This window comes from Thunnus thynnus, chromosome 20 (genome assembly GCF_963924715.1).
Source record: "Thunnus thynnus chromosome 20, fThuThy2.1, whole genome shotgun sequence".
Lineage (NCBI taxonomy): Eukaryota > Metazoa > Chordata > Actinopteri > Scombriformes > Scombridae > Thunnus > Thunnus thynnus.
Genome location: NC_089536.1, coordinates 26,002,884 through 26,027,174, shown reverse-complemented (window position 1 = coordinate 26,027,174; position 24,291 = coordinate 26,002,884). Strand labels below are relative to the sequence as shown.

Below are 24,291 nucleotides of genomic sequence, written 5' to 3'. Positions count from 1 at the left end.
TATATAGTATATTTAAAAAGGCTCAGTAATTTCCCATAACAGCTGGCAACTGTAGTTTTTATCAAACAGGAGATAATACTGCATATTTTGGACAAAAATGGAGCTCTATGGCTCAAAGGAATAAGATATATCCTTTAAGTACAAAAGAATAAGTTTGTTGCTGAAATATTATTAGCAAAATGTAAATAAAAGTTCAAAAGTAAAAGTTGTCATTTTGAAGAATTTCTCCTGTCTGTTGTTTTATATTATTGTTATTATATGTACGTATCATATTAATTATTCATTATTGTGAAAGTAGAATTACAATGTAGTTGGTTGAGCTGGAGCTAATTTGAACTGCTTCATATACTGTTGGGTAGTTTAATCTATAACAGTGTACCATTATATAAACTCATGTAAACTGTTAAAAGTAGTAATGCACACATTCACTCTCCTTAAAGAATAACTTGATGCAATGTAGTAGAAGACAGCTATATAAGAATAAATACATGTAATAGGTAAGACCAGGTAATAGATGTAATCTGTTCATTAATAAGAACATAAATGGAACAGGGCAGGTCTCTAGTTTAGGGTTAAACTTTTGAATGTTTCTAACTATCTTTCTGTGTCTTTAACCCACAGGTTTGCTTCGTGCGGGCTACTATGACCTCCTCATCGACATCCACCTCAGCAGCTACGCCACAGCTCGCCTCATGATGAACAATGAGTACATTGTTCCCATGACCGGGGAGACCAAGAGCATCACCTTGTTTCCTGATGAGAAGAAGAAACACGGCCTGCCGGGCATCGGCCTCAGCACCTCCCTGAGACCCAGAATGCACTTCTCATCCCCGAGTTTTGTCTGCGGAACCGGGTCATCATACCTTAATAACGGCAACAATGGATCAGGATCAGGAGACTGTTTCCAGTATAGCCCTGAATTCCCTTTAGACATACTGAAAATTAAAACCATTGAGATGCTGACAGAGGCAGTGCGAGAGGGGAGCATGCATGTACGGGATCCAATAGGAGGCAGCACTGAGTTTCTCTTCGTTCCACTCATCAAGCTCTTCTACACCATGCTCATCATGGGAGTTTTCAAAAATGGAGATCTGAAGAACATCCTGCGACTGATTGAGCCGTCTGTGTTCTCTGAAAGACGAGAAGGGCAAGAGGAGAAGCACATGGAGCTGGAGGTGATGAAGGAACTAGAGAGTGAAGGAGGAAGAGAGGATGGAGGGAGGAAGATGCCTAAAGAAGGACTGTTACAGATGAAGCTACCAGAGCCTGTAAAACTCCAGGTGACACTCAGTAAACTTTTTTTGTTTTTTATTCTTTTACTGTATCAGATTAGTGGTGCCTTTACAGACATAGATTTTGTCTGTAAAGGCACAGCAAGTCACTTTTTCTGTCATATAGCAATTAGTTTTTAAGTTAGACATTAGGGAACACTTACAGAATTCACCGTAGTTCATTTTTATTTTTTAAATTTTCACTGTGAAAAGATAACGGCTTTTTAAAGTGACAGGACAGTTGATAATGAATGACATGCTTCTATCTCTATGCATAGTAGGATGTTCTCACGGACATCCAGATGCCAGGATGGTATGCGCATTATGATTAGATGCAAATGAAATCAATGCATATCATGATCAAACAACAATGGCAACACACAAACATGGTATAGTGTAAACACACCACAAGTTTGTGTCTGTACCAGAATGGCCCCGATGCACAACGTGTCACCAAGTTCAATTCAACAAGAAACCAAATGCAAAGTTTGTCTGAGAATAACACTGATGTAGCATTAAAACATCAGAGGAATGGCTTTATCCATCACATGCACCAATAAAATTCAGCAACCTCATGAATGACACAACAAGCTCTGTATTTAAATGGTTGAACCGTATTTGTGGCAGAGACAGCGATTTAATGATGCAGACAAGCTGTTTAGCATTATATGTGCAGTCTAACAGCTGGAACAGTACAACATATGTAGGAAACAACTCACTGCCTTTCATAAAGCAGCTGTGCTGCCTTTTATTTTTTTGATCAGATTCTGGCTAAAATTCATGCTGCATAGAAATCTTTGTTTTCTTCCTCACCTGGAATAAACACCTCGGAATTTTTATGGTGAAAAATCAATCAAATGTGCAAGATTTTCCTGTAATAGTCTCTGTTTGGAAGACAGTTAACATATCGGCATTGTCTTGACACTAATTAGCCTAATGACTGACTGTCAGTCACACATAAAGAGAGACGCTCAGAGAAGAGCAGTTGAACACATGTTTTCTCAGCTGTGTTTAATCCCAACATCAGAACCAGGAAATAAAGATGATACATTTAAGAAAACAAAGAACAGGAGCAATTAACAGCAATTTCTGGTATGTCTAAAGGCTGATGGGAAAAACACAAACACAATTAACACCTGTTTAGTTACACATTTACAATTTTTGTTTTCCTTGCCTTTACGTTTTAGAAATTCTGAACCAGTACCTAGAAACAGTTTTCAACATAATATGTAGTTGACCCAACAGTCATGTGTGATTGTATGTGTCATATCTAGTTATGTTTTCGTTCATGTGTGTGTGTGTTTTAGATGTGCCATGTGCTGCAGTACCTGTGTGACTGCCAGGTGCGTCATCGTATCGAGGCAGTAGTGGCCTTCTCTGATGACTTTGTGGCCTGTTTGCAAGACAACCAGCGCTTCCGCTATAACGAGGTGATGCTGGCGCTCAACATGTCTGCAGCCCTCACTGCCAAGAAGACCAAAGAATTCAGATCCCCTCCACAGGAACAGGTAGGAGCACCACTGAAGAAGAATGACTCTGGCTGGAAGACACAATAAAACAGAAGAATAGGAGAGTAGAACAGACTGGAAAATAAGAGAAGAATGAAATGAAGTGTATGAGAGTATATTGAACAGTGTATAATGAAGTACAAGAACTGGTATAATAGAAAAAAACTGTAGAGCACAAGTTGAACTTAAAGATCTCCTCTGCACAAGATGAATAAAAAGACTGCATTGGATAATAATTTGTGTGACATGGTTTTTCATCCAAAGGGTTTATTACCCAATTAGAAATTCTTAAAATGACATCTTCTCCTTCTCCCTCACTGAAGGAATCCAGAATCTATGAATATGTAAATATTTTTGCTGGACACAGCTCACTGTATGCACGCTGGAGGCTTCAAGTTAACAAAACACATTTTTGAGTGGAGGGGGACTTTAAGCAGAGAAGAACAACATACAGTAGATATTTTTGAGGCATGCTGGACAAAACAAAGATCTGTAACATATTCTTTATCATTTTAAATACTGATATTTGGTAACCTTTATGACTAAATATATGTTGGATTTCTGTGTACAGTGGTTGTAGCACAAGCATGTAAGGAACAAGACTTGAATCACAGTCAAACCTGCCTGTGTTTTCTCTGCAGATCAACATGCTGCTGAACTTTAAGGATGAGAAGCAGGAGTGTCCCTGTCCTGAATACATCCGAGAACAGCTGCTGGACTTCCATGAGGACCTGATGAGACACTGTGGTAAACTACCAATCATCTTCACCTACACACTCAACCTGACGTTCAAAATTTTCAAACATTCAAAGTCCTCATGACCAGTTTCCTATCAGAGATCAACCAGTAATGATGATATCTATAGAATGTATCGATTGATTATGCACTGCCTGAGATATCTCCATTCTGTCAGGTATAGAGTTAGACGAGGACGGGTTGATAGACGGTGACAGTGACTTCACCATCCGAGGTCGACTCATTTCATTAGTGGAGAAAGTGACTTACCTGAAGAAGAAGATGGCCAACCTGCCAAAGGAAAAGAAAGACAGGAAACCCAGTAAGTCCTCTGCACCAGCCAGTACACAGGCACATAAACAGCACTGAGATATAATTAATACTAATATTTATTTTCTGCGTATACATCCAAATTTCTTAAACACAGCAAACATAGTATATAAAGGGGATTTGAAGTAAATAGGTTAAAGCATGCAGAATAAATGGTAATTCTTCAAGCTTTCTAGGTTTGGAATATGTTCAACTTCAACACTCCCACCTCCATCTCTCTCTCTCTCTGTCTGTGTCTGCAGGCACGTTGCAGCAGCTGATTTCAGATACGATGGTTCGCTGGGCTCAGGAGTCAGTTATTGAGGATCCTGAACTGGTCAGAGCCATGTTTGTCCTGCTGCACCGACAATATGACGGCATAGGAGGACAGGTGGGCTTGTGTGTTTGTGCAGGATTATAACAGTTAATTCTTTCCTGCCATTTACACTGTTGCATTACAGCATGGCAGATATTTTGATCAGGTGTGTGTCTGCTATCACTTACTTATACTTAAATGTTGTAGTGGCAGTCTTACCTCAAACTTTTATGTGTTTATGAGACCCTAATTACCAAAAAACTGTTTATACATTCAAATCAATGTACATCAATGTGCATATTTCACATTAGTCTAACACAAATTTACAGTAGATGTCATCCAAATTAAATATTTGCTTCTATTCCTCCATACAACTTGATACAAGTAGTTGACATTCATATAGACACAATATCAGAAAGAAACAGAGATAGTTATCCACCATAAACAGATAAACAGACCATAAATTATTAAAGAGATAATCAAGAAGTGTAAGTACTTCAGCAATCATGTACCACACATGATAATTCAAAGGAAGAATATAAATCATGACAAAAAGTCATGTTATCATAGAGGGATAATCAATTCTGTGACATTGTCTCTTTAAACTGCTGGTGTCTGATGATAAACTGCAGTCTGTACAGTCTTTGACAGTGAAGGAAATGTGTATCTTTCTCTGCTCAGGTCCGGGCTCTTCCTAAGACTTACACTATAAACTCAGTATCGATCGAGGACACCATCAACCTGCTGGCTGCTCTGGGGCAGATCAGATCTCTGCTGAGTGTCCGCATGGGAAGAGAAGAGGAGAAACTGATGATCAGGGGACTGGGGTGAGAACACACTCATCCATCAGGCTCCTGAATGCCTCTTTCTCCCTCTTCTTCTTTTTATTGTTGATCAGTGACTTTACATTTGTCATACTATCTATAGTATCTTAAAGCATTAGGCTTTATTCTTGTCTTATTTGTAATACGTCCATGTATGTTAATAAATATTTCTTACACAGTATACTCTATGTCACAGTATGGTGTGTAGAGTAATACCCCATCTAAAATATCTGAAATATGTTATTCATATCAGCTGTGAGAGGTCCTAGCTGCAGTGCATTATGGGAAACTAAGTGCAGCTGGCATGTATGGACAACAAAAAAAACTTTTATGACTGAAGTATGCTGGTGCAGTTTAATTCTAAATTGAATAAACCACCAACCAGTTGTGAAATATTGAACTTGCTTTGACTAATCTAGCATTGAGGAAAATTTGAGGAAAATTTTAGAAATTAGTGTGTTAATGAACCTTAAAGCACCCTGAGTTTGAGTTTGTAATCATAACTTAATCTAATGTTCAGTCACTGATTTATTGTGTATAATGTGTTCAGTGACTGATTGTAAACCTGATGAGAGCCCTGATGATGAAAAACTCCACCCTCTTCCTCTACAGTGACATCATGAACAACAAGGTGTTCTACCAGCATCCTAACCTGATGAGAGCTCTGGGGATGCACGAGACTGTCATGGAGGTCATGGTCAACGTACTGAGTGGAGGAGACTCTAAGGTATGAGGAATGTATGAGCTGCAGAGCCAAACAGGCTGATGCTGGATGCATGTTGACAGAACCCAGGACCATTAACAGCTTAAATGAACCATAAATGCGGCTTTCTCAAGTTTTGTGTACTTTGTACACAGAGCATGCAACATGTAAGTTCTTTGTACTGCTACACCTAGACAGGAAACTGTGCAGTTTATGGTTTTAGTTTTTTAAGCAGGGGATTGTCATGTTGTAAACCAAAGAAATACTGTTGTCATTTAGTATCACTCTTGTCTAAATAGAGATTACTGGATGTGAAGAGATTATTTTATATTATAAATGAATGGGATGTTGCATACAGTAGTTCTGCCCACACTGTGTTTTAAAACAGACTCTTTCAAATGTGCATTTTCACCTGAAAGAGTTTTTTTTTTTTTTTTTTTTTATCTCAAAGACATTTAAATAAATAAATGAACAAAGTGATAATAAAATATAATGGGCAATATACCATTTATAATTATGATATTAAATATGATATTGGCAGATGATTTGTATCTTGACTGTACATGATGTGTGTGTTTTTGCAGGAAATCACCTTTCCTAAAATGGTGGCCAACTGTTGTCGTTTCCTCTGTTACTTCTGTCGAATCAGTCGTCAAAACCAGAAAGCCATGTTTGACCATCTCAGCTACCTGCTGGAGAACAGCAGCGTTGGCCTTGGTGAGTGTGTGTGTGTGTGTGTGTGTGTGTGCTCTTATACTGTATCTACTGGCTCATTGTACTGTACTGTATGTGGTTCACATTAAAAAGCACACCATTAACATGTTACTGCTTGAACCACAACATAAATGCAGACCATGTGGATGAGAATGTGTTGTGTATCAATCAAGAATCAGCATTTATTTGTGTCCACTAACAGTGTGAGCTTATTCTTGACCTTCGAAATAGTAGTTTGGCAAAATAATCTTAACTCAAAGTCCACATTAGCTTTTTGTCAGGGCTTTACCCATTTCTCATGTTCATCTTGAGCAGATTGAGTTTGCCCAGGTGTTATCATGTGACATAAGTATATAAGTTGACCAAGCACAGTGAAAAATTGCAAAAACTGAGCCATCTCCATGACAATTGAGCAAACTCCCTCTGCTGGTGAAGATTGTGAGATTGCAGTTGAAAGTTCCGTAATGATCCCCTCCAGACATGTATTAAGACACAATGATGTGTGTCTGATATGGTTTTTACACCAAAAAGAAAAATCACCATGTTAAAATCATTAAAATGACATCTCCTCCTTATCCCTCATTAAAAATTCCAGAATCTATGAATATGTAAATACATTTCATCTCAGACATTGAACTGCTGGATACAGTTCAGCTGTTCAACTGTAAAGTTCATTCTCAGTGTTTGTGCACTGGATGCTTCAACTTTCCACATCAAACTTGTGTAAGTTGAAAACTGGACCAGGATTGACTTCCAAACTATTTGTGATGTCACAAATCCTGCTTGTAGGTACACCCCTGAAAATCAGATTTCCAGTGAGCACAGAAAAACTTTCCACTTTTAGCAGATGAATGTGTCAAACTCTTGACAGTGTCAACTCTGAACATGCATCATCCTGCACAGTGAAGCTCAAACTTCCAACTGTAGGAACAAGAGAAAAAAGAAAAAAAGAAAAACTATAGATTTTGTCAAATTAACGAAATTGATGACATTTCTTAAAATCAGATCTACCCATTCTCTAAAAAGTTAATACAATGTTCTTGTCTTCAGAAAAAATACCGTTGACCTACTCTTGTAAAATAATTAATATTTTAGAATTTAAATGTATAATATTAATTGTAATAATATGCTAAAAAAATCAGAATCAACTTTTCATATAATACACACATTCTCACCATATTCTCAACAACAACCATATAACTGAGTCAACACACAAACAACTAAAGTGGTATCAACAAAACATAATATTAATTATCATATAATCAAATGTAACTGGTATTTATTATTCAAATTGCATTGTATTACATTACACAGGTGTTCACTAACTACATGTATTAGTATTAGATTGATTAAAAATGGACAGTACAGCAACAAATCCAGAAGTAAATATAATTATTTGTTCTTTCTCTCACCTGCTGTCTGCTTTTTGATGCTTCTGTTTTTCAGGATTTTAACTTCTTTTTTTTTTTTTTAGCTTTAGTTTAATGTAAAATGAGTCAGCAGCAGATGCCTGCTGGCTGGGTTAGTGTTAAAACAATGTCACAGATATGACCACAGAAATGATAAAGGTATGGGTGGAGCTGAAGGACACAGCAAGGTAAACGGTGAAGTGAGTGAAAACTGCGGGAGGGAGATGAGGAGGCAGACGTGACATGAGGGAGATGACTGTGTGAGTGGTGCAAAGAACAATGAGCCTGCTGGCAGTCTGATACAGTGGGTGCTTGTATTCCACCACATGTTGTTAGTCGTAACCTTGGCAGAAAAACATGAGACTTTCTCCAGCCTGAGGCTGAGGTAAAAGCAGTATCCATGATGCCACAGCAGGTACTGGATTAGAGAAGGTGAATGCAGACACAAATACAGATTCTCTGCTCACTCCCTCCTTACAGCTTTCAATAATGTTGTTGTTTAATGCTGCAAGTTCTTCTCTCTCTGTATGTGCATGTACAACCAGAAGCTGTGTACTGTTTTCTGATGCAATTTTGTGTTTTTTTGTGAAATTCCATTTGTTTTTACAACTTCATCCTTTATTGCTCGCAGACAACATTAGCTGTTTAATTAGAGCTGTGTATCCAGGAACAGATACACTTCTGTTCTTGTCGTGGCTCCTCATCCTCTTAGTTATATTTTAAAGCTCTCCTTATCTTTTTTTTTTTCATTTCTTCATCCTCTCCTCTCCTCTCCTCTCCTCTCCTCCTTTTCTCTCCTCTCCTCAGCATCTCCGTCCATGCGAGGCTCTACTCCTCTGGATGTGGCTGCAGCATCAGTCATGGATAATAATGAGTTGGCCCTGGCTTTGAGAGAGCCAGACTTGGAGAAGGTGAGTTGGACAAACACTAATACACACAAAAAGAAAAGATGTGTCAAAATATGTCACAAAGGTTCAGGGGGTTTATTGATTATCAGAATTTCCTTCAATTTTACATAGATTGACAAATAATTTAGTTGCCAAATAGTTCTGGCACTAGTCTAGGTCATGTGATGTATTTATAATAATCGATGACCACTGAACTCAAATAATTTGTTTATAAGTTGATGAGGATCGATATTGTATATTATAAACACGCCATTAAACAAGTGACTGACGCAGTGAGTCCCTGCAGTGAGATCCCTGCCCCAGTGGGTGCAGGGAAGAAAGAAAATGTGAAAAGGAAGGAAGGAAGCAGGTATGATATAATGTATAAAATATTCTGCAGTATGAAACATTCTACTCGTCTCTCTGGCTGTCCAGGTGGTGCAGTACCTGGCCGGCTGTGGGCTGCAGAGCTGTGTGATGCTGGTGCGTAAAGGATACCCTGACATCGGCTGGAACCCTGTGGAGGGTGAACGCTACCTCGACTTCCTACGCTTTGCTGTCTTCTGCAATGGTAAAAACTTCAACATTTTCACTTCATTCAAGTCCATATTCTCCTTGTCAACTATTTAACCAAATCTGTTGGTTTCCACTAGAAACTGTAGTCCCTCTTTGCTAGTGTAGTTTGTGTCCGGCGTTGGTGTGTTGTCATGAACTCGGAGACTGTGTTCCTGTTCTGCATCCAGGTGAAAGTGTGGAGGAGAATGCCAATGTTGTGGTGAGGTTGCTGATTCGCCGACCAGAATGTTTTGGCCCTGCTCTTCGGGGGGAAGGTGGTGATGGACTGTTGGCAGTGATGGAGGAAGCCATTAAGATCTCTCAGGATTCCTCCAGAGATGGCCCTTCTCCTACATCAGAGAGCAGCAAGACGCTGTAAGACATCATCTGCCACGTCTCATTTATCTGCTCTTATAGTATTATATCATGGTAATGATAAGATACTCAGTATCTACATTCACACAGTATCTTTTATTTAACTGCATCTATATTTAAAAGTCATTTAGAGCTCATTCAATGTTCAATATATCAGTGCTATTGTAAAGACCTGCATCATATTATCTCCTAACCTGAACACAGGTATTATCAATCCCAAATCTGCACTATAATCCACCAAATGTCACCAGCTCATACACTGAGTGAATACCGACACTTGTGGGTACTGTACCCACAAGTGTCGGTATTCACTCAGTATGTGGTTGTTACCCTCAGAAAAACTAGAATTTCAAACAACTTTCAAAGGGATGAGTGAACTGTGGAATATATAGCCACCAGTGACATTTATTGTTTGTGTGTGTGTGTGTGTGTAGCAGTGACATGCTGGAGGAAGAGGAAGATGATACCATCCACATGGGGAACGCCATCATGACCTTCTATGCTGCCCTCATTGACCTGCTGGGCCGCTGTGCTCCAGAGATGCATGTGAGGGAAAACACACTGTGTATACACACACACACGCACACGTAGATACTCACACTAACCTCTAACTCATTTTACATTAGTTGATCCATGCTGGTAAAGGTGAAGCGATCCGCATCAGAGCCATTCTGAGGTCTCTTATTCCCATTGAGGACCTGGTGGGGGTCATCAGCATTCCATTCTCTATGCCCAGCCTGGCTAAAGGTAAGCAAACCCACCAACAGCCAATGACATACATCAGATTAGAGTCCTGATTTTAAACAGATCCAGTATGGCATCAGATGAAAATGTGCAAAGACAAATAAAATGCAGTGACTTCAGTTATTATGAATGCTTAAAGCTCAACCTTTAGTCTTGTTTCTTATGTGTGTGTGTGCCTGTGCATGCGTAGATGGGTTGGTGGTGGAGCCAGACATGTCAGCTGGTTTCTGTCCAGACCATAAAGCAGCCATGGTGCTATTCCTGGACCGGGTCTATGGTATAGAAGACCAGAATTTCCTGCTCCACCTGCTGGAAGTGGGCTTCTTACCTGACCTGAGGGCCGCAGCTTCTCTGGACACTGTGAGTGTGTGTCTGTTTGCAACTGCTGCTTGTTTGTTGTCTCTTACCCACCAACATTTCCTTAAAACTGCACTAATTCATATTGAAATATTAATAAAGGCTTAAATGGGTGTAAAGATTTCCAACCTGGTCTCCAGCAGCAGCAGGCAGCTGATTTCAGTGGAAAAGCTTTGATTAATATACTGTACTCTACCTGCCCCAGTACTTATAAGGTGATAATATGTCAGTGTTTTCAGTTGTTCCACTGCCCCCAAGTGGCCAAAAATAATTAATGCCTCTTTAAGTGGCACAACCAGCAAGAGAATAAGTCTATCATGCACTCTCTCCAGTTTTTACAGCTGTGGTATGGCAGAATTCAGCACATAATCAACAACAATCCACATTTTCTGGAATGCTATGGAAGCATTTTATAAATGTATCCAAACTTACAATCAGACTCCTTCTAAAAGAAAAGGCATTGTTTGCCACTGAGATGTTTATTTTGAAGTTGAGATGTAAAAAAAAAAAAAAAGTTATAAAATTTAGACATGTCTTGAGTAGTCTCGTTAGCCACAAGCACCTTTCTCCTCTTTAATCTCACTCTATTTAAATGCACATTTTTCCACCATACTTTCTCCATATTTCCTTTCATCTGTCTCTGTATTTGTGTCACAGGTTGCTCTCAGTGCCACAGACATGGCACTTGCCCTCAACAGGTATCTGTGTACAGCAGTGTTGCCCCTACTGACTAAATGTGCACCGCTGTTTGCGGGGACGGAGCCGTTCGCATCACTGATTGACTCCCTCCTCCACACTGTTTACCGCCTGTCCAAAGGCTGCTGCCTCACCAAGGCCCAGAGAGACGCCATAGAGGAGTGTCTACTGGCTGTTTGTGGGTAAGACCTGAATTAAAACTGAAAGTAGCAGAACAAGTGGTGTTGAGTTGGTATTTTGTGAGTATCACCACATCATCTTCTCAGTGCAAGTGTGCTTTTGTGAAATGTTTATCTCTGTATTTAGTATACTGTTTCTCATACTGTTTTTGTTCTACAGTACAAACTGATTTATTTCATCTTAATAATGTGCAGTAAACTGAGGCCTTCAATGATGCAGCACCTGCTGAGGAGGCTGGTGTTTGACGTTCCTCTGCTTAATGAACACACCAAGATGCCTCTGAAGGTGAGAAACACGTCACATTTATATCTATCAGATCACTTCAAAAGTGCTTTTCAGATGAATCTACAGGACCTTTTTATATTGTTATCCAGAAACATCTCAATGCAAATTTATTGTGTATTTCACTCGCTTGATAACTGTTTTGTGCTGCTCATCTTCTCCTGGTAAATGGTTCAACATTCTATCAGCTCTATGGAGATGCCATTTCATTTTGACACATAGATTTACAGTATTTATTATGTTTGCTTTTTCCACACTTCTACTACTTGTATAGCGCCTTTCTAGTCTTCCAACTACTCAAAGCGCTTTTACGCTATGTGTCACATTCACCCACTGATGGCACAGCCATCAGGAGCAATTTGGGGTTCAGTATCTTGCCCAAGGACACTTCGACATGCAGACTGGAGGAGCTGGGAATCGAACCGCCGATCCTCCGATTGGTGGACAACCCGCTCTACCTCCTGAGCCACAGCCGCCCCTTAGTTACAGAAATAGAAACCAATATCAGTAAATATCTGTTTGATAAATGTCTTCACTTCCTTCCTTCACTTTCCCCAGCTGTTGACCAATCACTATGAGCGATGTTGGAAGTATTACTGCCTGGCTGGAGGCTGGGGCAACTTTGGAGCAGCATCAGATGAAGAGCTTCATCTATCCAGGAAACTGTTCTGGGGGATATTTGATGCTCTGTCACACAAGGTGAGTAATTAAAGCCTCTGCTTAAAGTCTGGCAGTTTGTATAGCGCATTAAGTAAAAATGAAATGAATTAAACCATAAAGTAAGAGAATGTGTCAAAGGAAAATGTTCACTGACAGCAAGTTTCATTTTTTTCCACACAATGTCAACCCTTGCAATTTAATATCCGATGAGCGTTTTTATGAATTGGGCAAATAAAAGCACTTTGTTAAGGTTAGGGAAAGAATTGTTGCTTTGGTAAAATACTTGAAAAATTAAATCATGACATGAGACAGGATGTGTATTGACCTTTTCAATATTTAACCAAACCACAATTTTTCCCTGACTTTAACCAAACTGCTACAAAAACATCACACTTTATACACTGGAAAACACATTACCAGTGAATCCATAGAGACATTTCCTACAAATGATATTTGGTAAAACCGTTTAGTTGTATATAAACATGTTAAGGAGACAGGTTTGGTTAAAACGGTACTCCAGTGATTTACTATTGCACTTCCATAAAATTTGGTTATACTTTCACTTTTGGTCCCTAGTATGGGTCAAGTTTAAAAAACGATTGGTTCTACATTTCCCATAATGCAACTCAATAGCACCTTTTTGTTAGACCCTCTTTGTTAGGTACAGTAAATGCCCACATCTTTCAAACTCCACACATCCAGTTTGTACAGGCTTTCTGCTAGTAACTCTGATGACATCACCATGACATCATCAGGGGTTATTTGATCAGATTGACAAAGCTCCTCCAGTGCCATAGAACACATTATACACCTGTTTTCAGATGTTTAGTACTCACGACTAGTAAACTGACTTTTCACAAATTTGATTAATTAAATATTGCTATTGTATATTCAGAATATTTCTGAATATTTGTTTTAGATATAAATACAGTAATTGTAGTTGCTAATGTAGGGATGCCAGTTGTTTGGTTGACCTTCGCAACCTTTGTAATAGTAGCCATTGTTTGTTTTTTGCATGCTGTAACTGCACATGCAATTATGTGCTTGTAAATTGGCTCCAAAACAAACATTAGCATGCTAAAGTGGTAGGAAAGCACATAGCCAGGCTTGTTGTGCTGCCTGGTGGCATATACTGCAGCTGACCTGTATTCAGGTTCAGGGTACCACTTCACCTGCTACTCAGCAGTTGTCTTTTTGGGAAAAATGTGGCTCAGTTTTTGAATGGTATGCCAAAGCTTTTAAAAACACACATCTTTTAGAGACTGCAGGCATTCACATCGCTACCTCTTTCACATTCAATTCCCCTGCTTTTATACTCTGGTGAATGGAAGACTCAAGAGGCTATGACAGGGCCGAGCTGTGGGTTTCTGGGTAGTCACGGATGACAGAACTGGCTACATCTGAGTGTTTATTGAACCATTTCATCAAGTTATGAGAAGACATGTCACAGGAGGCTGATATCTTCAACCTGATAGGCTTGAATTTTGAATTCAGTGCCTTCATTATTGGGACGCTTTACTTTGTAACACTTGCAGACAACCTGTGTATATTCACAGAGAGGAACATGAGACTGAAGAACATTAGCTTTAAGATCAGAATAGAGGTCCCTTTAGAACATTACCATCAGACAACACCTACCTGTTCATTTAGATTGGTGAAGGCCAAAATAAACTGTTGGGTGAGTTTCTGTTACTTAAGAAAAATGATCCTCCACCAAGTTTCACACAAACATCTAGGTCTAAAGACAAAGTCATTATCTTTAAACATGTGAGAGCAGAACCAGAGAAGGTTAAACTTAAAGTGCGAGCATTAAGATGCTGCCTGAATGATGTATAATGCTATGCACTGTGTGTTTGTGTGTCTGTGTATGTGTGCGTGTGTGCGCACGCGTGTGTGTGTGTGATCTAGCGGTATGACCAGGAGCTGTTTAAGCTGGCGTTGCCATGTCTCAGTGCTGTGGCTGGAGCTCTTCCTCCAGACTACATGGAGTCTAACTACATGGCCATGATGGAGAAACAGTCGTCCATGGACTCGGAGGGAAACTTCACTCCACAGCCTGCAGACACCTCCAAGTATACAACATATTTATTTCTTCTGTAATAGATACATTTGATTTCTGTTACACACCACACTGTTTACTAAGGAACTAAGTGATTTTAGAAACAGTTTCTTAAAATAAAAATAAAATTCAGCAAAATATCTATGATTGTTTGATACAAATCCAGATGCAAATTCAAATTTTCAAAGCAGAATACTATTATTAAAATCAGTTCAGAGAACACATACAGTACATCTGCCCAGGCCTCACAGTCCTCTGAATGCTTTTTACTTGATTGTTGTTGACTTGGTTTTGACTCGACGGCATAAGATCCAAAATATTGAAATGTGTTTCTTCCCTTTTCTGTCTTTATCAGCGTGACTGTCCCAGAGAAACTTGACTATTTCATAACCAGATATGCAGAGCACAAACATGAGAAATGGTGTATAGAAAAGGTAAGAATGTGAGAGTTCAGGTAAAGTTCACAAACAAAACTTTGTGGTAGTCCTCTTACTGACCTATTTAATGCTGTTTCTTGAACATATTTGTGAGATTATGGAAGAAAATCATTAAATTTTAAAATATCTCTGTATGTTTTACAGTTTTCCAATGGCTGGTCATATGGGGATCAGATGTGTGAAATCTCCAAAAGCCACCCTTTACTGAAACCATATAAAGGCCTCTCTGAGAAGGTATGCAGCTGTCTGAGTCATTTCACTTCAATGTTGGTGCATTCAACTGTGTTCCAGCTTAGCACAGGATGACTAAATGAGAGTCAGACAAACCCCTTATGTGGAGTAGTAGTGGGGAAATATCATGCACTATCTGCACAAATCTCAGGTTCAATTTCATTATTAGTTCATTTAAAGAGAAAGTTTTTCATGTATTAATAGTAACATTACTACTATATTACTACTATTACTTTCTTCCATAGTGTTGACTTGCTGTCAGCAGGTCTGAAGTTTGACTATATTCTTGCAGGATAAGGAGTCGTACTGCTGGACAGTCAGAGAGGCTTTGAAGACCATGCTGTCATGGGGCTGGAGCATCGAAAGGATCAGAGAGGGCGACCCTGCCAGCCTCCATAACAAGTCCAGAAGGATATCACAGGCTAGCCAGGTATACCCGCGCACGGATTATCACACAGATGACATTTTATTATAAAGGCGTATGCATGTGATGTCATCACATAAGCAAAATTACTATCCACCCTCGGTGGAAAACATGCAGCTGTCAGCAGCTGTCATCGTGCATTCACCACAGAACAAAAAGAATCACGTGAAAAAATGATCATCTCTTCCTCAGCTGTCTTTTGAAGGAGCTCCAGCCTTCAGCCCCAGACCCATTGACATGAGCAATGTTACACTGTCCAGAGACATGCAGGTAAGTTACTGTACACACACAAGGATAAAATAATATATATGATCCAATTAAAGAGAAACACTCATGATTCCTGTGTGGAAGCTGGGCATCAATAATGACATAAAAAGTAGATGAATGGATCTGTGCAGTGTAACAGAGTCACATGTTGTGTTTCTCCAGTCAATGGCAGAGCTGCTTGCAGAGAATTATCATAATATCTGGGCAAGGAAAAAGAAAATGGAGCTGGAAGCCAAAGGTAAATCCAATACAACATATCCACACAAAAGCTTTTCCTTGTCTGACATCGCCATCAAATTAATATTGTTGCCATCACTGGATGTAAAAAAAAAACAATGAATCAAAGTTTTGGCATAAACCACTTACAGAATCATTTTAGAAATGTTTCATAAGTGGAAAAAATGTGTTTGGGTGATTTCTCTAATGTGTTATTCAAAGATAGAGTGAGGTTAAAAGTCACAAAACAGTTCTGGGTTGTTGGAACTTTGTGAGTCTTGGCTTGATTTTGCCTTCTAAAAATTAAACACATTGCCTCTGAAATAAATCAGTGGGTGGCATTTTGACTCTAGCACAGTTTATGAAAAATTCTTGGAAAATTGACCTGTTGCTGAACTGGAATGAGAATGAGCCATTACTCATCAAAATGCTGCTTAGGCTAAAACATTAATCATTCATTTCCTCTCATTTATTTTCTTTAGGAATGCTCACTGTGAGAACTGATTTGAAGTTATGTTGAGGTGTGTGTTACCTCGAGGTTTAAGCCTCAGAGATTCAGCATGTAATGCAGGGGGGGGGCGCATAGCCAATAATGGACCTGAGTGGCACTGGCCCACCCACATTACTCACTGGCCCAACCAGCCAAGTTTGATCAAAATACATTCTGTAACAATAAATATTAAATACATATAAGGAAATAAATAAATATAAACTTGATTTGTTGTTGACTTGACGTGTGTGTTGAATTTGTCATCTGATTAAAATGGAACTGTTGAAACAAGTCATGGAAGTCAATGTAATTGGTTCTGACACACAGACCTTCCTGAGCTGCCACCAGCCAATTAACTTGCTGGCCTTTCAGGCTATGTAATGTTAACGCTACAACATGGCTAAAGTTTTTAATGTGTTATTTGAAAAGAGTTGAGGAAGAAGAAACTCCACTGCCTCTATCGAATGAGTCCACCAGACTCATCAGCCCGGCAGGTTCACCCATAGCCACGGGCAGTAGGGGTGTTGGGGGAGCTGCAGCCTCCAGGTGGCTGGCAGCTTATAGACCCATTTGTGTGGTTGCAATGATTTTTTTTTTTTTTGACAAAAATAGACCCTGCACATAAAGATAGTGGAGTGGGAAAAAGAACCAGGCGTGAAATGCACGGCTTATGGACACATGCTGGTTAAAATTGTTTCCGGCTGTCTGATTACTAAAAACTGTAGTTATCAACTTGACAGAACAGAGCAAACTCTTCAGAGGAAACAGAGTTAAACTTCTAGCCTCTGAAATATTTTTGATGGGGCTCAGGATTTATCAGGAGGACAGCTGCCTTACTTCAAACAATTTCACTGTGTGAACCTAGACTGTGTGTATGTAACAGCTGACCTTTTGGATATGTAGAAGAACACAGAACATTCATTAACATTAGATCCTAACTGATCCTGTCGGATTGAGAGAGCATCTCTCTCAATGGGGAGACGCATTTATTGTTTCTGCTGTGGTGGGATTGCTGCAAGTATTTAATAAATTAAAACATTTTTTTGTGAGGAGATGTTTAATAGTCAGAAACTGAAATTATGTTCTCACACTTATGGGTTTGAACACCAATTCATGTGCCATTTATAAACCACATTCACAGCTGAATTTGTAGGTATTTCCCTGCACGGTCAAGAATTGAAAATCAAGGTGCTTCTCATCAAAGTGGTATGGAAAGTTTTATTGATTTGAGAATAGTGTAAGGACACAGTTTTCTGTTAAATGTGCAGATTTGGTTTTTCGTGAGCTAACAAGTACTGAAACAACAATGGCTGTAGGGTATAATGAATGCATGAGGGATGTGTTACATGTGTGATTTCTGTCTAACTTAACACCTCTGCTGACTGGGTTTACGTTAAGTTGCCACACAAATATACTGTATTTTAGGCTGGATAGGCTATAAAAAGATGCTTTTTGTCTATGTGTTTGTTGTGTTCAGCCTTTATAGTCTGATGTGCTGTTGGTTGAGCATGTTGGATAGGCAGTGTTTTGCTGTTATTGCCTTGGTGATACAGAATGTTGCAAAGTAAATGTTTGTTCTTTTTTATTTTTCTTACTTTTCATGAGTCATGAGTTTTTCTTGGAACCCACTTTTGTATTGGCAGGGATGTGGTCAATTGACAATGATAAAAGAAACACTTTGAAGGCGTTTTGTAAATTATATACAGAATGATTTAGAATAGTAACATCATTTTATATGTTTCATATCTAAACATCATAATGAATCTATAGCTATTAGGCTAACCAGCCTATTATTTTGAGGTCCCAGACAGTTACCCTGCCTATTGGTAAGATTTGCCCCTGCTCCTTGAAATACGAAACAATTGATGAAACAATTAAAAACAGTTAAAACCATCAATTTGAACCAGTATGTACAGATAAGATCAAAGTATAAAAACAGTACTATACCACCAATCTAATTAAAGGGGCCCTGCACTGATTTTAGAAAGATTAGTTAACTCATCATGAGGACTGTAAAAACAGTTGTGTTTTGCCTTCTGTGTATCTGGAGGAGCTTTGTCATCCCACACTACAGACTAACAATAACTCAACCTCTGTTGCTTTGATTTTGACCAGTTGTTTTAATAAGACTTTTGGGTTCCCCAACTTTATGGAGCTTGTAGCTCTAATGATAATTCTAAGTGGGGAAATTTGACAATGTTCTCTTTGTATCAGCCTGTTATCTTTGTTCTCAATCCTGCTGTCTCTGTGTTGTGTCCAGGTGGAGGAAACCATCCCCTCCTGGTTCCCTATGATACACTGACTGCCAAAGAGAAGTCCAAAGACAGAGAAAAAGCACAAGACATCCTCAAGTTCCTCCAGATCAATGGTTACACTGTGTCAAGGTAACATATACGCAAACACTGTACACCCAGATTGGAGATATACAGTACTGTGCAAAAGTTTTAGGCACTAAAAGTAAAGTGAGAATGCTTACAAAAATATTGCTATAAATTGTTTTAATTTATCAATTAACTTCTTACAAAGTTGATTAAACAGCAGAAACCTAAATGAAATCAATATTTGCTGTGAGCAACTTTGCCTTTAAAACAGCAGCAGTTCTCCTCAGTTCACTTTAACACAGTTTTTCATGGTAACTTGCAGGTAAGTAGTTGTAACCATCCTGGAGAAAGAATGTTCTTCTGTGGATTTATTATTTAGGCCATCTCAGGTGCTTCTTCATGTAATCCCAGATTGACTCCATGATGTTGAGATCAGGGCTCTGTGGGGGCCATACCATACCATCTGTTGCAGGACACTATGCTTGGGGTCATTGTCATGTCATGAATAAATTTGGAACCGATCAGACACCTCCCTGACGGTATTGCATAATGGATTAGAATCTAAACACCTAGGGTGTAACTTTTGCACAGTGCTGTGTATATATATATGTATATATGTGTATATATATATAGATAGATAGACATGCACTGCTGCTTGAAAGTTTGTGAACCCTTCAGTATTTTCTCTATTTCTGCATAAATATGACCTAAAATGTGATCAGATATTTACACAAGTCCTAAAACTAGATAAAGTGAACCCAATTAAACAAATGAGACAAAAAATAAACTTTTTCATTTATTTATTGAGGGAAATTATCCAATTTTGCATATTTGTGGGTGGCAAAAGTATGTGAACCCTTGCTTTCAGTAACTGGTGTGACCCCCTTTTGCATCAATAACTTCAACCAAATGTTCCTGGTAACTGTTTATCAGCCCTGCACATCCGCTCAGAGGAATTTTAGCCCATTCCTCCTAACAGAACAGTCTCAACTCAGGGATGTTGGTTGGCTTCTTTGCATGAACTGCCTGCTTCAGGTCCTTCCACATTTCTATAGGATTAAGGTCAGGACTTTGACTTGACCATTCAAAAACATTATCTTTCTTCTGCTCTAACTATTCTTTGGTAGAACGATTTGTGTGTTTAAGGTCATTGTCTTACTGCATGACCCACTCTCTGTTGAGCAGTGTTTGCTCATCGCCAAACATAACGCTTCTCATTCAATCCTAAAAGTTCAATTTTGGTCTCATCCATCCACAGCATATTTTTCCAATCACTTCTGGCTTATCCACATGGTCTTGAATGAACCATAGATGGCAGCAATGTTCTTTTTGGAGAGAAGTGGCTTTTCAACTTTGCCATGCACACCATTGATGTTCAGCGGGGTCCTTTGTGCCCTCCCTGAGTATTACACGCCTCTTACACTCCTGGTGTGATTTTTGTTGTTCAATCACTGCTGGGGAGGGTGACAGTGGTGTTGGATGTCTTCAGTTTGTACATGATCTGCCTGACAATTGACTGGTGGACTCCAAACTCTTTATAAATGGTTTTGTAACCCTTTCCAGCTTGGTGAGCATCAACAACTGTTCTTCTAAGATCCTCAGAAATATCCTTTGTTTGAGCCATGACACACTTCCAAAAACCTATGTTGTGAAGCTCAGACTTTGATAGTGAAGACTCAGATGAATTGATAATCCTAGAGGTTCGCATACTTTTGCCATGCACAAATATGTAACATTGGATCGTTTACCTCAATAAATAAACATACAAGTGTAAGGTTTTTGTCTCATTTGATTAACTAATGTATCTTTATCTAGTTTTAGGACTTGAATGGAAATATGATCACGTTTTAGGTCATATTTATGCAGAAATAGAGCAAATTTTAAAGGGTTCACAAACTTTATTTAACTTTATTTATGTTGATGAGTATAAATGAGTTATAAAATATGGCTTAATGCAAAACAACAGATCTCATTATGTTTGTATCTGAATGTTACAACAGGAAGTATTTGATAACAGTGTGTGCAGCACTGTGTATCTCTACTGTATCTGTTTTCACAAACCTAAAGGGACACTGACATGTTTGGAAGTATGCTACTTCCCATACCTGAAGGAGGTCGTTGACCAAAACGTGGTATATATTAAAGTATCTTTATTGAGCAAGTGAAGACAGTGTGCGGGTGTCTCTTCCTCTTTTCAGTACGTGGCTACTCCACCAACACACCTGTCACAAAGACTACACAGGTGTGCAAGAGATTTTTGATGATCTGGGAAGTATGCTACTAAAATGAGTGAGATGTCATTGATATTTGTTAAATCTGTGTTTCCAGCACAGAAATAGGTCTGGGATAAGTTTAGCCTAGCTTAACACAAAAACTGTAAGCAGGGGGGAAACTTGTAGCTTGGGTCAGTTAAAAATGAAAAAATGCATCCCAACATTTTCAAAGTTGTCTTATTATCATGTTCATCTTAATTCTTTAATTTCCCTTTGGGATAAATAAAGTACTGTCTTTATCTATCTTCTTAGCTAGCAAGTAGGTATTTTGGGATGTTGGATCCACTCACTCCGCCTAGCTGTTGTTGGTCAAAAAATACTGTAGTTGGCGTTCCCACCACACTTTTATACATTATTATTTCTATCATTTTAAATAAGCAAGATACAACTTGCAGATAATACAGCGTTAGAGGTGCTGGGAGGTGGAGACTATTTTTTTCACATTTGAAAGAGCTAAGCTAGCAGTTTCCTCCTGCTTCCAGTCTTTGTGCTAAACTAGGCTAGACACATCTTATAGCTTTCTGAAGTTATGAAATTAATATGTATCCTCTCATTTGAATCTGGGTAAGATGAAAAATTTGTGTACTTTCCAAATTGTCCTTTCCTTTAAATTCCCTTAAAATTGTGTTTGTTGTTTTCAGAGGTGTGAAATCGCAGGAGTTGGACACTCCAGCTATAGAGAAACGATTTGCCTACACCTTCCTTCAGCAGCTCATCACATACGTAGACCAGGCCCACCAACACATGATGGAGTTTGGTGAGACTCTTCTGTTGTCTAATGAATAATAGACAGATGACAGTTCAGATGTGAATATAACACAGTGTGTATGCAAGGCGTGAAACTGAAATCTGGTTTGAATTCCTAATGGTTGGCACAAAGAGAAATTATCAAAATAACAACAATGTACAGAGTAGCTACCTGGTGGTCATATAATAAGTGCAATGTATGTCTGTGTAAATGATATATTATTAATGTCACTGCACATACATTTTTTTAGAGTAGGCAATGCAAATTGTTAAAACACCCAGTTTGCACTTGACAGCATTCACTCCCTCAAAGAAGTAGCATTTAGCCTTTTAATAATGGTGTGGAGACAAACCAGCACCACACAGTGTGAGTTCAACAGCCATCCAAGGCACAAAACTGCAGATGTAAATGTCTTTATGTAGCTAAGTCTAACCAGAATTATTGTCTTTGACTCTGTTTAGATATGGGAACAAGGCCGAAGGGAGAGAAGATTCCTCATGAACAACAGATTAAGTTCTTTGGAAAGGTATTTAGTGCAAAAATCAAAATGTCAGTTAAGTTTTTGTTTTGGTAATGTTTGAGAAAAATATTTCTTGAAACCATATAATAATATTGGTCTATATGGCTGTAGACAGCTGTACTTTTATACTGTTTTGACTATACAGTGTTGCTGTACCTGGCGTGAGTCTCGAGAGATTTGTAAAACGTGATCTCGATATATACATTGTTGTTGTCATCATCTCAACATGTCCTCCAGGTTGAACTCCTAACGAAGTTGAAGTTGAACTTTCATCATGGCTCGTAGTCAATGAAACAGCAATGGCCAGAAACAACATGCTATTAATTCTAATTACTTCTAAACTCAGGTTCACTGGTGCAGTTTGTGGTATCTACAGTATGCCCTTTAACCCACAGGTTGTCTTGCCATTGGTGGATCAATACTTCAAAAACCACCGGCTGTACTTCCTGTCCACAGCCATCCATCCAATCAGCAGTGGTGGCCACGCCTCCAACAAGGAGAAGGAGATGGTGACCAGGTGAGTGTGACAAACAGTACAACAGCAGGTAGATAGATTATTATTGCGGGGTGTAGCACTCTCTCATGTATTATTGCTTAAATGTTGAATAAAACCACAGTTTCTAATTGACAACATGTGTATGAAGGTACCAGAGCAGTTTGAAGTCTCAACAGCTTGACATCAGGCTGTGTGTCTTTATGTCTCTCCTCCTCTCTCTCTGTTCTCCTCTTGGTCTCTCTTATTTGAATGTCTCACACCTTTCTTTTATCCCTTTCTCTGCTTCCCTCTCTGCCTCCTCTCTCCTGTAATCAAATCCTTTCAGTCTTTTCTGCAAACTGGGAGTTCTTGTCAGACATAGGATATCCTTATTTGGTAAGGACGGTTTATGCCTATTGCTTGCACTTCTGCTCCACATCTACTGTTTTTCCTGAAAAGGATGATTGGCTGATGAGACAAAAAGCAAGTACTGAATGTCGGATGAGTGCAGTATGAATGGGTTCATGACAAGCCAGTCCAGGAGTCGTGACCATATATGTATCTGTCCATGTGAGAAAATTTGGGATGAATTGGGTAGTCATATCATTACATTCCTTGCTGGATGAAATGAAACATGATCTCTAGATGTTCCCGGACAAATGCCATAGCCTCACTGTATTAGGAATAAAAAGAATAAGTTTGTTGACATGCGTATGTAATGTCTGTATTTAAAAACAGAATATGTGATAGTGGCTTGACAAAACCTGTCCCATTTCAAAGGCTTGTCCAAGTGCAGCAGAGAAGGTGATGCCTGCTTTTGCCCAAATGGTGTATCCCTTGTGGTGCTCAGTATCCCATAATCCACTGTGGACTACTCTTTTTTAGTTGGTTCATTCTGGTTGTTCTTTTTACCTTGTAAATCCATGAACTATTACATGATCTTGTCATATTTTCCACATATTTACGTTCAGATGGTCATCTGTCACTGGTAGGGCTGGGTGTCGTTTTAAAAATTTCAGTAGTAGTGCTGATACCACCTAGAGTTTTGGTACAGAGGCATACAGGAAATTTGCCTAACTATAATAGGCTAAAAACAAGATAACAAATCTGATTAGACATTTGATGCCAGCTTTTGGTTTTTGACAGCTTCAATATGTTTTTAATCACAGGACATTAAAGGCAAACTGAATATATAAATATGTTTTCACCATTAAACACGTACAATATTTGCCATCATTTATTCATCACATGTTGATTTTAACTGTCAGTTATTGTTGTGTAATATATAGATGTTTGGCTACTGCT

At 38.9% G+C, this 24,291-nt stretch overlaps 1 protein-coding gene across 10 annotated transcripts in view; it reads left to right on the top strand.

Moving 5' to 3' along the window:
• The window catches only part of ryr2a (ryanodine receptor 2a (cardiac)), a 189,612-nt gene that overhangs the window by 98,683 nt on the left and 66,638 nt on the right, over window positions 1–24,291 (top strand). For 7 of the 10 annotated variants that reach the window (XM_067577426.1, XM_067577425.1, XM_067577418.1 and 4 more), the window contains exons 39-66: window positions 622–1,280; window positions 2,579–2,779; window positions 3,421–3,526; window positions 3,693–3,836; window positions 4,087–4,214; window positions 4,821–4,966; window positions 5,576–5,690; window positions 6,251–6,383; window positions 8,597–8,700; window positions 9,112–9,247; window positions 9,420–9,606; window positions 10,041–10,152; window positions 10,233–10,353; window positions 10,541–10,710; window positions 11,365–11,585; window positions 11,778–11,868; window positions 12,424–12,564; window positions 14,434–14,597; window positions 14,940–15,018; window positions 15,166–15,255; window positions 15,545–15,682; window positions 15,869–15,946; window positions 16,106–16,181; window positions 18,910–19,033; window positions 21,885–22,000; window positions 22,453–22,517; window positions 22,907–23,028; window positions 23,333–23,382. In XM_067577426.1, coding sequence (XP_067433527.1) covers window positions 622–1,280; window positions 2,579–2,779; window positions 3,421–3,526; window positions 3,693–3,836; window positions 4,087–4,214; window positions 4,821–4,966; window positions 5,576–5,690; window positions 6,251–6,383; window positions 8,597–8,700; window positions 9,112–9,247; window positions 9,420–9,606; window positions 10,041–10,152; window positions 10,233–10,353; window positions 10,541–10,710; window positions 11,365–11,585; window positions 11,778–11,868; window positions 12,424–12,564; window positions 14,434–14,597; window positions 14,940–15,018; window positions 15,166–15,255; window positions 15,545–15,682; window positions 15,869–15,946; window positions 16,106–16,181; window positions 18,910–19,033; window positions 21,885–22,000; window positions 22,453–22,517; window positions 22,907–23,028; window positions 23,333–23,382 — 4,017 coding nt within the window. The remainder of the gene's footprint in view (window positions 1–621; window positions 1,281–2,578; window positions 2,780–3,420; window positions 3,527–3,692; window positions 3,837–4,086; window positions 4,215–4,820; window positions 4,967–5,575; window positions 5,691–6,250; window positions 6,384–8,596; window positions 8,701–9,111; window positions 9,248–9,419; window positions 9,607–10,040; window positions 10,153–10,232; window positions 10,354–10,540; window positions 10,711–11,364; window positions 11,586–11,777; window positions 11,869–12,423; window positions 12,565–14,433; window positions 14,598–14,939; window positions 15,019–15,165; window positions 15,256–15,544; window positions 15,683–15,868; window positions 15,947–16,105; window positions 16,182–18,909; window positions 19,034–21,884; window positions 22,001–22,452; window positions 22,518–22,906; window positions 23,029–23,332; window positions 23,383–24,291) is intronic. The other 3 variants (XM_067577423.1, XM_067577419.1, XM_067577421.1) reach the window with 2 other exon arrangements.